The sequence below is a fragment of the Eutrigla gurnardus genome (genome assembly GCF_963514095.1).
Source record: "Eutrigla gurnardus genome assembly, chromosome: 2".
Taxonomy (NCBI): domain Eukaryota; kingdom Metazoa; phylum Chordata; class Actinopteri; order Perciformes; family Triglidae; genus Eutrigla; species Eutrigla gurnardus.
Window position 1 is genome coordinate 20342903 of NC_139916.1, and position 13688 is coordinate 20356590.

Below are 13688 nucleotides of genomic sequence, written 5' to 3' on the forward strand. Positions count from 1 at the left end.
TTATTGTAGGACCATGTAAAACAGCAGCATTCAGTTGAGTGTAGTCAAACCTCGCTCAGGTGACTGACGGAGGCAAAGGCAACTGTAAATGTGATGTGGATGAATTTTCATGATGATAAATCATAGGCTGCCTTACTGAGGCAATATACGGATAATCCACCCTAAAGCAGTATTTCATAGGCATTTTAATGATGATTGTGAATACCTGAATCAACAATAGTGATGCTACTGATAATAATAAATAAATAAATAAATACATCCAGAGACAAGAGATAGCAAATAGGGAATGTTGACTGTTTTGTTATATAATAATAATAATAATAATAATAATAATAATAATAATAATAACAATAATAACAATATTAATAACAATAATAATTAGTGAGATTTAGATGTGCATAGGGTTGAATAGTTTGTAATGACGCGCTGGTGGACGGGTATAGCTGTTGCTGTTTTTTTACTTTATAATTAGCTACCTCACAATACTGCCACTTTATCATGTCTTCTACACATGTTCATGTACGATTCAACAAAGAAGTTCCTTGAGAGAATTTTTAAGATAATTCTTAGCTATCACTTTCAGGGGGGAAAAATCACTTTCAGAGGTTTTCTTTCACCACAGGAAAATATTTATGAATTGTGCTTTATGGTGGATCTATTTTCTTCCTGATTTCAGAGTGAAATGTGTGTCTGCAAGTTAAAAGAAGAAATTGCTTTGAGCTAAACAGTCAGATAACAAGTCAATACATAGATATTGTGTTCTTGCGTATAATGTCTTGTGTGTCTTTGTATTATGTCTAACTTTCTTCCCCGTTCTCCCCAGCACCCTTAATGAGGCGTTTGTTGCCCCTCTTCCCTCCTGGGCCACGCGGCTTGGCAAAGGCCTGCTTTAAGGTGTGCTCCATTGGGTGGACCTCCTCGTACAGAAAGTCTTCTGTCAGGCCGTCGCCATTGTCTATTTCCATCTACACACACAAATGATGGTGACCTTGTTTGCTGTTTATCTGTACAGAGATATATTATTTATTATCATTTTATTCCTGGGTGAGTTGCATGTCTTGTACCTTTTTGGTGACCTCCAGCTGGTAGTCTCTCTCCACCTCATCCAGTAGCCTGTTCTTACAGCTGGAATACAACATCCGTTCCTTGATACTACAGGTGTACCCAGGCATTGAATATATGAACACTGGAAGAGATATAAAGTCCTCACTTAGGCAGCTGATATTTGCGACTTCACTGAATCACATTTACTTTTCATTTCTGCCGATGAAATCTTTGGGCTCTGAAACAAAAACCGGCCTCAGATGCTTAAAAACCACATCAATCGATCACACCTCACACATGAATACTTCAACACCCAGCATCCTGCTGATCCCCTCTTAATAACTCTCCCTTCAAGAAACAGACGGAGGTTCATCAAGACTTATCAACCCTGTGACCTGTGCAAAGGCCTTTACTGCTGAACCAGCCCACTGAAAAAAACCATTTTAATAAAATACCTACTTTATCTTAATTTCCTTATTATTCACGTGGAGCTCCCTTCTGTGTCTTGAAAACACAAAGCTAAACGATGGAACTTGATATCTCTAAATGATGAGTAAAGAACATGGTGCTACTTTCCCTGCTTTAGCCCCCACTCGGCCCCACACCTGAGTGAGACAGTGTACTGACCCAGCGCCTCCTGCAGCTGGCCCTGGTGGGAATGCTTGAAGATGAAGAAGTGGTATCTGGGTGAATCTATGGGAATCCTGTAGGGAAGCTCGTGGGTCTCTGTTGGTTTGGTGTGAACCAGCTCAATGGTCTCTTTCTCTACATCCAACCTCTGCAACACAACACACACACACACACACACACACACACACACACACACACACACACACACACACACACACACACACACACACACACACACACACACACACACACACACACACAAGCACGCTTTGTTCAGAGGCACGCATGACCAATTTCACCACATTTTACTGACAAACACTGATGCACAGTTTTAAAAATCGTTTTGGTTAAAGAGAATTCCTTACATGTTACACGCTGTGTATCGAGTAAACAGCTTTTCTGTGTGAGCTTACCAGCTGTATGTAGTTGATGCGTCTCTGCTTTAGCTGCTGCAGAGCTCGTTTGGCCTCTTCTTGTAACGGGAATGCAAGACCTTGAAGAGTTTGTGCCCTTTTGTCTAGTCCAAACTCCATTGTAACCTTCAGGGTAAAAAGGAAATATTGAAGACTCTGTGTGGATATGTCCCAACACACGAGAGAAAATGAAATGCTATTGCGTCAAACAGATTGCAACAAACCCTCGCTCGTGCTGTTGGAGTCCCAATTCGTCTACGTTCATCCTGTGGGGATAAAAGACAGATTTTAAATCTCTTTCTCATCCACGCACAGTTAAATACATATTCAGAAGAATTTGTACGTACCCACACAACTTTATCCTGCAGGAAGAGATGTATACAGAATGAGTACAGAGCTACGTACGCGGTTCGTATCATATTCAGACACTTTGTATTATTTAGTTCGACATTAAAGGTGAGCACACATTTTATGTGGAACTGCACCCCTCTACATGTTTCATCACTACCCACCATCCAATGTTTCAAATCCAGGCTAAAAACCCACATATATGATCTAGCTTTCTATGTCTTTTGTGCCACTTCTTCTACATGTTTTCCTTTTTACTGTGTAAAGTAACTTTGGTCAACTGTGGGTTGATGTGTGCTGTTTAAATAAAGCGACTGACTTGTTTAAACTTTACCTCTGTGACTTTAATGCGCTGTAGTTCCTGCTCGGCTGCTGTGAGTGGAGCCGGGGAGCAGCAGGAGGACATGTGTCGCAGATATCCCTGGAAGCACAGGTCATCCTGCAAACAGACAGGGAGGCGCTTAATCGCCGAAGGGTCGAACATTCAACGATCAGTCGACATGCTGGAGGGATTCTACTCACCTCGACGGTGCCAAACATTTCATCTTTAATGTGACCGCCTCCAAACTCTTTCTTCAGTGTGGCACGGGTCGCTGCATACACCATCTTCTGCCTCACCTCGTGGGAGCCAGGACAGACAGGAGGATAATGACATAGACTCAGTTACCATGGTTTCAGATTTTTCTATAGTTGTTTCTTGTGTTGAGTGAGGATTTGGAAGTTTATAAAGACCTAACAAAACACAAACACGTCACTGTGCAGAATAATTTCGTGCAGAATTTGACACAGTTTATTTATTTTCTTTATAAGAATCTGCTGAAGGGGGACAGAATTTTAAGAATATTTAACTAGTTATTTGAACTTTTTTAAATGAAAAACTGTATCATACACATAATTACTACTAGTATTTTGGACAACATAAAACATGATTATTTGACATCATAAAACATGACTGTATTCTCTTAGACTCAATGGTGTTTTTATTGTACCTACCTTGTTTTCTTTATTTAGTTTCTGATCTGGTCATTATTTACAGGAATTTTAATTTAAAGGTGAAATGTTGTAACTAAGAACACATGTTGAATGTGTTTCAGGCAGGTGTTGTATAATGCCATAAAAAACATTAATCCAAGCCTTAATTTAAAATATATTTTTGGCAGCACTTTAAAATATCTTTTTTTAAATGGTAACGTTAAAGACATTTTTAATTTAGTTAAGTTTAAGTTTCGTGCTCATTTAATTTTTTTTTTACGAGGGATATTCTATTAAAATGAGTGTAGCAGCAGTCTTTCAATTTGATCAGTGATAAGTGACATACTGGTGATTGGTCAGGCGACCAGGCAATGAAGATCCACTCGTATCCCTGTGCATTCTGGGAGTCCAGCCGGTAGAGGACATAGCAGGGTTCCTTAGGTGTGAGCAGAGGAAGCAGGAAATGATCATAATCCTTGTCCCAGCTGTGTGCTGGCTCTCGGTATGAGTCTAACACCAACTCCTCTGTGAACAAAATAAAGCATATCAGCATTTCAGGAGTTTCAACAAGTCAACAGAAAGCTTATTTGTGTCAAATCTTTATGAATTCTCGAATGGTTTCATTTACCATTTCTGATGACAATCTTCATGATTCTGATGGCACCTCCCCTCGCTCGGGCCAGAAACTCTTTCAGCTCAGGTGTTGCTGAAGTAACATAAGGCGGACAATCAAAACTGAGGATGGGCGGTTAAAAGCAAGTGAGACAGAGTTGGGTAGGTAAGAACCTGAGCCTCCACTTCAGGGAGAACATTTGATCCACTGCCAGACGGTCACGCCATCTCGGTGACTCAGATGGGGGACATATACCAAAGAACCTCTGAGAAATGTATGTCTGAGCCACAAAACAACCTAATTTCCTCCAATTCACAAACCCTAGAATGGTGGCTTCTTGCTGAAAACCAGAGTTAGCTATTTATTACACTCCTTGCTTCTCTCTCACCATGGTTACAAAACACAGCGGTCTCATTAATGATGTAAGAACAGGTGAGACAGGTGAGAGAGGTATGCTTCTCCCAATCCGTCCCCCGATGCTCCAATTACCAAATGCCATAACACACACACACACACACACACACACACACACACACACACACACACACACACACACACACACACACACACACACATAAAAGTAGATCTTAAACTATCCATCAATGAACACATTCTCACATTATCACGATGACTGGTGTCATATCATAGAAGACGAACATTTTAACTGTGAATAACTTGTATACTGTACAGGCTAACACTATACATCCCACAATTATCTACATCCACAGGTGATCACTTTAAGATGCTCTTAAAAGAGGATATCAGAGAATATTATCAGTAAATATCAGTGAGATTGTGAGGATGTATTACTATAGCAAAGCTCAAAAGTAAAAAAAATAATCTTCAAAAAGCACATAAACTGAATTTGGACTTGGACACAAAAAGCACACTAAGATAATATATTAGTTTCTCTTTAAAAAAAGTGAACTTACCATTAATTCCAGTTTGGTGGGACATCTTTTGGCCGTCGGCTTCACGCTCTCGCTCTCAGGTCCAGGTCTCTGTGCCCTTGCTCTTCTGGCTCAGCGGGTAGGCTGCCTCTCCACTGATGGCAGACAGATGGACCCATGCGCATCAGTGACATAAACGCCTCAAGGGTGACTCGGGAGATTCCTAACACTTGAAATACAATCTGCGGAACTGTGGCTGATGAGTAATAACATGCCTGTCAGTGGATATGCCACCCTAACCGCTGATCTAAAACTCTTTGCGTATCGATGACCACAACTCTAAAAGTCTCGGTGGGGGAGCGTCTCCTGAGTCACACGCTGTCCTGTCCTGTACTGCGTGTGAGGCCGTGTGGAAACCCACTGCTCGGACATCAGCGGTCAGTCCAGTGTTTTGAGATGTTGTCAGTGCATCACATGTAAAGACATTTGAACACTCATTCAGATAGATTGGCTGATCTCAAATTCACTCAACCTGGTCACAGAAATGTGACACCAAGCAACAATCTGACCGCCACATTTCAGACGCTATTGAACGATGAGTGGTTTCTTGTGCCAGGATAAAAACACCTTTTATCCCAAAGTGTGAGGCAAAGAGCTGAACACTCAGGTCAGAGGGTGAAAAAGTGCTAAGAATGTGAGAGCCTAATGCTCAAACGATCCCACCTCATTTCTCTCTTTCCACACATCTTTTGTGCACACATACGGAGGGAGGGAAGGGGAAGATTAGTGTGTACCTGTGAGGTTACCTGTGATGGGATCATCCATTATTCACTCAGTGGTGAGTCCACAACCCAAGCATCTATACATTATTCAACAGATCCCCCATCTCTCCCCTCTTCTTCAGGAAGGCAACTTTATGTGTACAAAAAAAAAAGAAAAAGACCCATTCATTAAATTGAAAACCTGCCTGCGTGTCTCTCACGGCTGCATGTGTTAATCGAGCTCAGTGTGTCATTGTTCTGAGCAAAAAATATATTAATCCTAACTATTTAAAAAAAATCACATTTACAAAGACTCTATTATTAATTCTGTTTAAAGTTTCAATGAGAAATTTGCGCAATCAATGTAAGTATTTTTTCTATGGGTTGTATTATAGTAAGTATAGAGTAAATGTGTGTGTATTGGTACTAGAGAGTCAGTTAGACAATAGAGAGAAAATGTATCAGAAAGTATTTTGAAAATAAATGAATCGTTTGGCTTTTAAAAAAACAGTTGCTCTTATATAAATTTAAAACACTTTATTATGAAATATTCAAACAATAAAACCACAGATTATTAATTACATTTCACATGAAATATCAAGATATAGGGTTAGAATGTTAACAGAATGTAATGTACCTGAATTGCATTTTAAAAAACTGAGGTATGTGGATTCTGTTTAACACTTCAAAAAGTTTTAAAACACTGCAGGTACTAAGTAAAAGAAAACATTTTCAGGCCACGAGGTTCTTATCAGGCTGAGGAAGGCGATCCAGTATATAACCCTGCATGATGGTGATGTGTTTTAAAACAAAGACGCACTTGGGCGATGTCCGTCTACGAGTCGTCGAGACACGGGAGCCAAAATGTCTGTTAAGAGAACAGAAGAAGAAAGTATGAATGTGCACTCTGTTCACAGCAGTTCATCCACAAGCAGCTACTGTACACAAAAGACTGATGTGATATGTTTGATCTTACAATGTTAGTGCAGGCGCTGGCGAACGTCATGTATCTGGGGTTGAACTGCAGGGTGTTGATGGGTCCTGGATGTTTCCCATCCAGCACAGCCACCTTCATCCCACTCTCAGTGCTCCAAACGTGGACTCTGCCATCCTCTGAACCTGAACAACACGACCCATTTTATCTCAATTATAACAGAAGTCTTACAGGAGGAGACAAAAACATTCAAACTGACGTATTTAGGCTTACCAATCATGACAAACTGAGAATCGGGAGTGAAGCAGGCCTCCAGGGAGATGCCTTTACTGTTGTTGTAGCCCTAAAAACGAGCAAGGAAAGCAAACACCTTCAAGTCGGCTGATATACAGACAGGTTTGTGGCAATGGGAGTTAATAACTATACGTCTCTTACAGAAAAAGTGTGCTGCACAGATCCATTGAAAGCGTTCAGGACACGAATCATCCCTCCATTGCTGGAGATGAGAATCTGTTTCCCATCGTTACTGAATTTGAGTCCAGTCCAGTCACAGGCGCGATTAAACCTCGTCTCGAAGGAGGCAAAGGGACCCTTTTCACAGAAGGGTTACACGCGTTATAAACAAAGTAGATGAGAATAAAATCAAGCAGGTGTATGAAGGTCAAATCCCACTGAACTGCTTACACAGTAATATGCATGTTACCTTGTCAAAAGCACGGAGATCGTACAGCTTAATGGCCTGTGACTCCACCCCTGCAGCAAATATTAGCCCATCAGGATCAAAGGAACAGACAGGTTTTCCCAGTGGATTAGTCAAACCCTGAAACACAAACAAATCCAAAGAAGAAAATGTGAGAAGCTGAACAGGAAGTCTGGATTTTGATGATGATATTGCAACAGTATTTCCATACATTTCAGCCCCTTCCTAGTTAATGATCACAACTACTAATTTCTGTCATACATAGTTCTTATTAATGTATTTCCTTCCATTTAGACTTTGTTGGCAGTAATATTTCTTCCAGCATGTGTTTTAGTTGAGATGGCAGGTCTGGGGACACCCAGTGGTCACAGAACAAATGCTTATTAAAAATGCTTATTTTAGCTACTGATGTACACTACCTTGATGCGCAGTCATCTGGGAAGTCCTGAAACTACAGCAGAAACACCTGAGGCAGTAGCTGTAACTATACACTTGAGTAACAGAGAGCAGAGGAAGTGTAAGGTTCCAGCCGGACTACTCACTTGACAGTCGGGAGCACGCAGATCCCAGATCCGGATCGTTTTGTCCAAGGAGCCCGAGATAAATGTGTCATCTACTGGTGACATTGAGAGAGCAATAACTCTGAAATCACAAAAGAAACAAATTTGAACCGTTGAGTAACAAACTATCAATTTAAAGAGCTAAAATGAGACAGAAAAGACCAGATAAGACAAAGTGAAACTTAATGATGGAGAACAGCGTAACGGGTTGATGCGATGAAAGAGGTAAACGAGCTTCTATTCATGCTGTTAAGAATACGACTTTCTTTGTGTATTTGTAAAACACTGAATGAAAATTTGAACGTTTTATTTTTCCCAAGCTTGTAATAAGATTGTTAAAATAACATCTTGAAAGAATTATTAAAATGTACATCTTGAGATGTTCAAGCACATTGTAGCTTCCATGTTTCTGCAAGTCATCCAGTAAACAAGTGTTAGTTTGCAATGATAAATCTATTTATCGATTGGTCAATTGACAGAAAATGTATCAACTATTTTGATAGTCAATTGATAATTTAAGCCATTTTGGGAGTTAAAAAAAAGCTTCCCAGACCGAATGTTTTGGTGCTTTTCCTCATCTTAACATTATAGTAAACTGAATATCTTGAATGTTGGACTGTTGGTTGGCCATTTGATGATAGGATATTGTGATGGGCATTTTAAATGTGCATATACTTTGATTTTACTTTTCCAGCTAGTGTGATTGCTTTGTGAGTGGAAAAAAAGACTACTTTGTTCACATCCTTTTTTACTCACCTTGCAGTGTGACCTGGGAAATACCTGATGTACTTGTTGTCAGTGAGGGACAGGTATCTGATGGTATCTACACGAAGACACAAAATCAGTATTTTACTTTTTAAAACATATCGGCACACATATATTTGTAATGTACTGTGTGTTTGTATACCATCTAGTTTGTTGGAGCTGTAGACCACCGTCTGTGCATCCCCATGTGTGTAGCGGATGAGGTCGACTCCATACTTCTTGCTGAAGAGGGTCCTTTCAGGCCTGACAAATCACAGATTATGTATTGATCAGCTGATGACCCGTAGTGAACACATGCCTTCATGTGGACCAGTTCTTCTCAAGACGTTTAAACCATTTAGAAATGGGAATTGATCATATGTATAAATGGGATAATAACATTGGTCTCTCACCTCCCTTCTCGGATGTTATATAACACAATGCAGTCGTCGTCGCTGCTTGATATCGCATTTTCACCATTTGGGCTGAAGTCCACACAGTTTACTTTCTGTGCATTTTCTTTATATGTTCTGGCAATCCTGAAACTTCGTAACACGCTGTCTGTGATCTTCATGTCTGCAGCTATTTAATACAAAATAGCATATAGGCTACCGTGTGAAACCCTGGTAACACCGGCAAGGAAACGTCGCCATCGGCTTTAATGAAGCCTGCGAGTCATTTCTCCCTCAATATCATCAAATAGTCTTGGCGCAAATTCTTACAATGAAAGAAACAACGAAATAAAACCAAACGTTACGAACTGCAACCATTGAGCAGCTCGGCGTGACAACAACACGTTCGGGTTGCACGTCATTATCTACCAGGTGGGCGGTCTTCTCCAAACACCATTACCATCTGTGGCTCCAACAAACCGTGCAGCGAACGGGAATGAAACGAGCACACCTACTATCAGAAAAGGGAAATACGTCACACCACCTCAGGAAGTCTCGGCTGAAAGTAAGGTTTCATCCGGTCTGCAACAACGTCAACTCCAACACTTGCGCGTATGTGACTGAAAGAATGTAGGTTCAACCAAACTCACAACTATAACCATAACTATTGAATTTGTATGTTTGCTTGCCTTTTTTTTAAATGCGAAACGCCCATTTACCTTTATTCTGAAAGGTGCGGCCCGGAAGTCGGAAGCCGGAAACGGCGAGCATGTGTCCTCTGGAGTTTGTTGGCATCTCCTAGCTCATGTGAAGATGAACACCACCATGAACAGTTGTAGGAGAACTGCCTGTAGCTATTGGACCTCCGGGCTCGGCATCGCCTTCTCTCGGGTAAAACTGCCGACAAACTGCCGCCGCGGTCCGGACACTGCACCACACCTCAGCCGGAGCCAGACCACCGCCGCGAAACAGGCTCCGGGGTCCGACACAACAGAGAAACCCCGGCTGAGGGCAATCGACCTGGCGCGGAAGGTCCAGCAGGAGAGGACGAAGCCGCAGGAGAGGACGAAGCCACAGGCGGCAGAGCGTCCGCTGTCCGACCAGCAGAAAAGGGTGATGGAGCTGAAACGGTTCAGTCTGCAGCTACAACGCGTTCACCCCAACGTGCTGGCCAAACACCTCCACAGAGGAGTGCTGTACAAGGACAAGGACGTGGTGGTCGTCAACAAACCGTACGGTGTTCCTGTCCGAGGTAAACCCACAGGAACCGGAGACGGTTAACATGGTTGATTCACACCGATGTGTCTCTGAGTAACGTTAATGTTGCAGTAAAATAGAGTTTTCGTTACAATCTCACATACATTTCTTTGAACGTCACATACAATAATGTATGTGCCCATGCTGATAATACTCAAATATTGGCCAATAATATTGGTTTGTCAGTATATTGGTGGGGTTGTGTTCCAATGATTGTAGCATATGGTGTATTATTACAGCATCAGGATTGGAAAAGGGGTTTTACGTACAACACATTGACCGTAAATGTACAATCATGCTAAAGTTTGAGAATCTGAGCTGAACACATGTACATTCATTGTCGTTGCTCTCAGATGACTGTGGGGCCATGTCCGTCTCTTCTGTGCTCCCTGTTCTCTCCAAAATGATGGACGGGACAAAGATCAAGTCAGAGTATCAGCTGTTCCCCTGCCTGAGGCTGGAGAAGGAAACAACAGGAGCTCTCCTCCTGGCCAGGACGGAAAAAGTAGTGGAGCACATAGTGAACCTTGACAGAAACAACCAAATACAGAGAAAGTACTGGTAAGTTACATTTGTGGGGATAGAAGAAAGACTGGTTAAAATAGGAGTTAATGCTTGTGCGTCCGTGTTGTTCACGTGTTTGTTGATCTCTCACGTGTTCGCTGTGCCTCCTCAGGGTCGTCACCGTTGGTGTACCTGTTCCATCTGAGGGAGTGATCGACATTCCCATCATAGAGAGAGAGGTCACAGGCTCTCGGCCACACTACAAGGTGTCTCTTCTTTTGTGGTTTTCAGGCTGCAATAACTAGTTGGTCGTCGGTAAATCACCTCACACCTCCATGTGTGATATTTAATTGCTGTAGTCATTTTGAAAAAAGGACTGGTTTTAGTTTCACAAATGCAAAGAGCTGCTTTCTTTTGTGTTTCATGTCATATATTCAATTAAATCTTTAGGGTTTTTGTCTGCTGTCACAAGTTTATTGGCTATTTACAGTTGTTTCAATTAAATTACTACTCATTTTATAATTATTAATTTTGGCGTTATTGTAGAACTATTCATGTTAACTTTTTTTTTTGTATTTCAGATGGCTCTCAGTCCTATTTTCAGAATGAATGATGCCGGCGACGGTGTGACCAAAGTCCGCAGTCATCGGCAAGCCCAGCCTGCAGTGACCAAGTACAGAGTCTTGGACAGCAGCGGTGGTTGCAGCCTTGTGGAGCTCCAGCCTTTTACTGGTAAGACTGGTGCTTTTGTTGCAGGAAATAACTGCCAACTCGGTTTGTTGCGTTTCTTTTTACGATGACTGGATACTTTTGTCTTCCTTATGTCCACAGGAGGGAAGCACCAGATGAGGGTTCACATGGCACTTGCTCTGACGTGCCCCATTCTTGGTGACCACAAATATTCTAACTGGAGCAAACTGGCACCCCAGGTAAAATATGTTGTAGAGCTACAGTTATTCCTTTTCCTTTTCCAAGTGTATACCTGTAGACTAAATCAAAATTGTGTTCATTTTGGTGTACAGAAATTACCGGAACGTGTTCTGGGAAAGCTTGGATTGGAACAGAGCAAGATCCGGTATCTTCCCCTCCATGTGCTTGCTCGACAGCTGACACTGCCAGGAACCAATGGAGCCGACATCAGCGTGTCGTGTCCCCTACCCAAATACTTCACACAGACGTTGAATCGACTGCATTTAACTTTGCCTGATGAAAAGGACCACAAATAACCACCTCATCGATCCAAGTGATGTCTCAATGATGTGGGCATCGGTGTATCATATGTACCATTCAAAAATAAATTGGAAATAAAGTAAGAGAGTGCTGCGGGAGTAGGGGATAGGTTGGGCTGGGGCTCATGCTTACGAGAGAAGCCAACGGTCTGAGAAGTCTATCAAGTCTACCCCTCAGCCCGCCATGATCGTCAGCAGTTGGCTTTCTTCTCAGCAGGTTATAGGGCTTCAACAGGGAGGCAGTCCAGGCACTCCCTAATCTTAGAACAAGGAAATATTAAAAAGCCTTTATTATAGTGGCTAAATCATTGAAAGAGCAAACATGTTTCAACCACTGTAGGAGTTCAGCATTTAAGAAACAACCCAAATGTGTGTGCCACACTTTATAGTACAACCAATGGGAGGAAAAAAGTAATGAAAATACATAAGACCACCTTATAGCACAGTGGTCACTGGGGAGTTATAAAGCAGTGGGTTGCCTTCTCTCAGAGAGTTTAAGGGCGCTCTCTACTCTGGATCCGCTTCGTTGATGGCATTGCTCAGTGGAGGACACCTTGCTGTCTCTGGCTCTTCTACATCCACCTTTTTGCAGTTGTGTCTTGGGGACATGACTCCTGGCTCAATGTCACATTCAGCGCCTGATGCACTGCTGGGGGAACCTCATCTGGAGCAGGCCGAGGTGTCCCTGGTGTGTGGGTTCGGACTAGTTTTTGGTTCGGGCCCAGCTGGGGGTTCATTTGATCCCTATGGACTTTGCCTCAGGTTTTAACAATTAGCAAAGCCTGCTAGAGGGCAGAGCTGTGTGTTCTTAATATGTGCATGAAGTTATGCTGTTGCACGCATGTACTGTACATACCAATCAAGTTATAAAGTTAACAGGTATACATTAGCCTATAGTTATTCTCTGCGAGAGAATATTAATTATTTTCCTTCTTGTGCCAACTTCACTCAATGACACTCATGGATCTTGTCCCTCATGCTAGACCTGACAGCACTGGTACGTACACCAGCATTTAGGCTGCACTGCTGTACGTGGTCTGGCTTCTAGTGGTTTTGTTTTTTTCTGTTGTCTTTGAAAAAGGATGCAAGTTTGGCAGTAGCCTCAGCCATGACCACTAGCTAGAGCAGGTCACAAATGAAAAAGTCGGGTAGCACCATGTGGTTGTGACGTCCAGGTCCTGTGACAGTGGTGTAGTTCCTTTATACCCTAACATAACACTAGCTTTTTACTTCTGGCAATTGCATTCACACTGGAAAAATCCTTAAAGTTGTTTTGTAAGGTAATCTTCACAAATTAGAATGTTTAAAGTATCAACTTGCTACAGAGTTTATATTTTGCAATCACCCAAATCTTTGTTGAGGGAACCAGTGTGATGCCTATTTTCAGGTTTGCCTACAAAAATCCCTATCACAAACTAGGGATGTCACTGGTAAACCAGGACGTTTTTGACAAGTTACGCAAGTCGGTAGTCGGTAGGTTAATTTCCATCTATAAATGAACCAATTGAGCTGCTCAGAAAGGCGCACTATGGCAAGCTCTGTAGCACCACATAGTTCTCTGTAGTATCACTTTAAGAGTGAATTAAAGAGCTTGAAAGCAAACTAACCATGATATAAAAAGGTTAAATCCAAAGTCAATGAGTCATCTGATCTCTCTTGATCCAAAACAGAGGGACCACCGATCAAATGATTATCAG

At 41.9% G+C, this 13688-nt stretch overlaps 3 protein-coding genes across 3 annotated transcripts; 1 reads left to right on the plus strand and 2 right to left on the minus strand.

Annotated features, from left to right (window-relative positions):
- Positions 1–421: 421 nt before the first annotated feature.
- twf2b (twinfilin actin-binding protein 2b) lies at positions 422–5328 on the minus strand. The gene is made up of 11 exons (XM_084039808.1): positions 4953–5328; positions 4036–4113; positions 3754–3932; positions 2958–3053; positions 2770–2874; positions 2435–2449; positions 2312–2353; positions 2088–2213; positions 1672–1822; positions 1065–1186; positions 422–965 (listed from the first exon to the last, which is right to left on the minus strand). Exons 1-11 carry the CDS (start codon positions 4975–4977, stop codon positions 798–800), a joined length of 1107 nt encoding a protein of 368 aa, XP_083895934.1. The 5' UTR covers positions 4978–5328; the 3' UTR covers positions 422–797.
- Positions 5329–6188: 860 nt separating this feature from the next.
- LOC311021123 (WD repeat-containing protein 82-like) lies at positions 6189–9424 on the minus strand. Its single transcript, XM_084021485.1, has 9 exons — positions 9023–9424; positions 8773–8873; positions 8622–8688; positions 7848–7947; positions 7309–7425; positions 7041–7196; positions 6879–6948; positions 6648–6790; positions 6189–6539 (listed from the first exon to the last, which is right to left on the minus strand). The coding sequence occupies exons 1-9, from the start codon at positions 9181–9183 to the stop codon at positions 6507–6509; spliced, it is 948 nt and encodes a 315-aa protein (XP_083877611.1). The 5' UTR covers positions 9184–9424; the 3' UTR covers positions 6189–6506.
- Positions 9425–9750: 326 nt separating this feature from the next.
- On the plus strand, positions 9751–12806 carry rpusd4 (RNA pseudouridine synthase D4). Its single transcript, XM_084024513.1, has 6 exons — positions 9751–10253; positions 10612–10819; positions 10935–11028; positions 11344–11494; positions 11594–11691; positions 11785–12806. Exons 1-6 carry the CDS (start codon positions 9815–9817, stop codon positions 11986–11988), a joined length of 1194 nt encoding a protein of 397 aa, XP_083880639.1. The 5' UTR covers positions 9751–9814; the 3' UTR covers positions 11989–12806.
- The last annotated feature ends 882 nt before the right edge of the window (positions 12807–13688 follow it).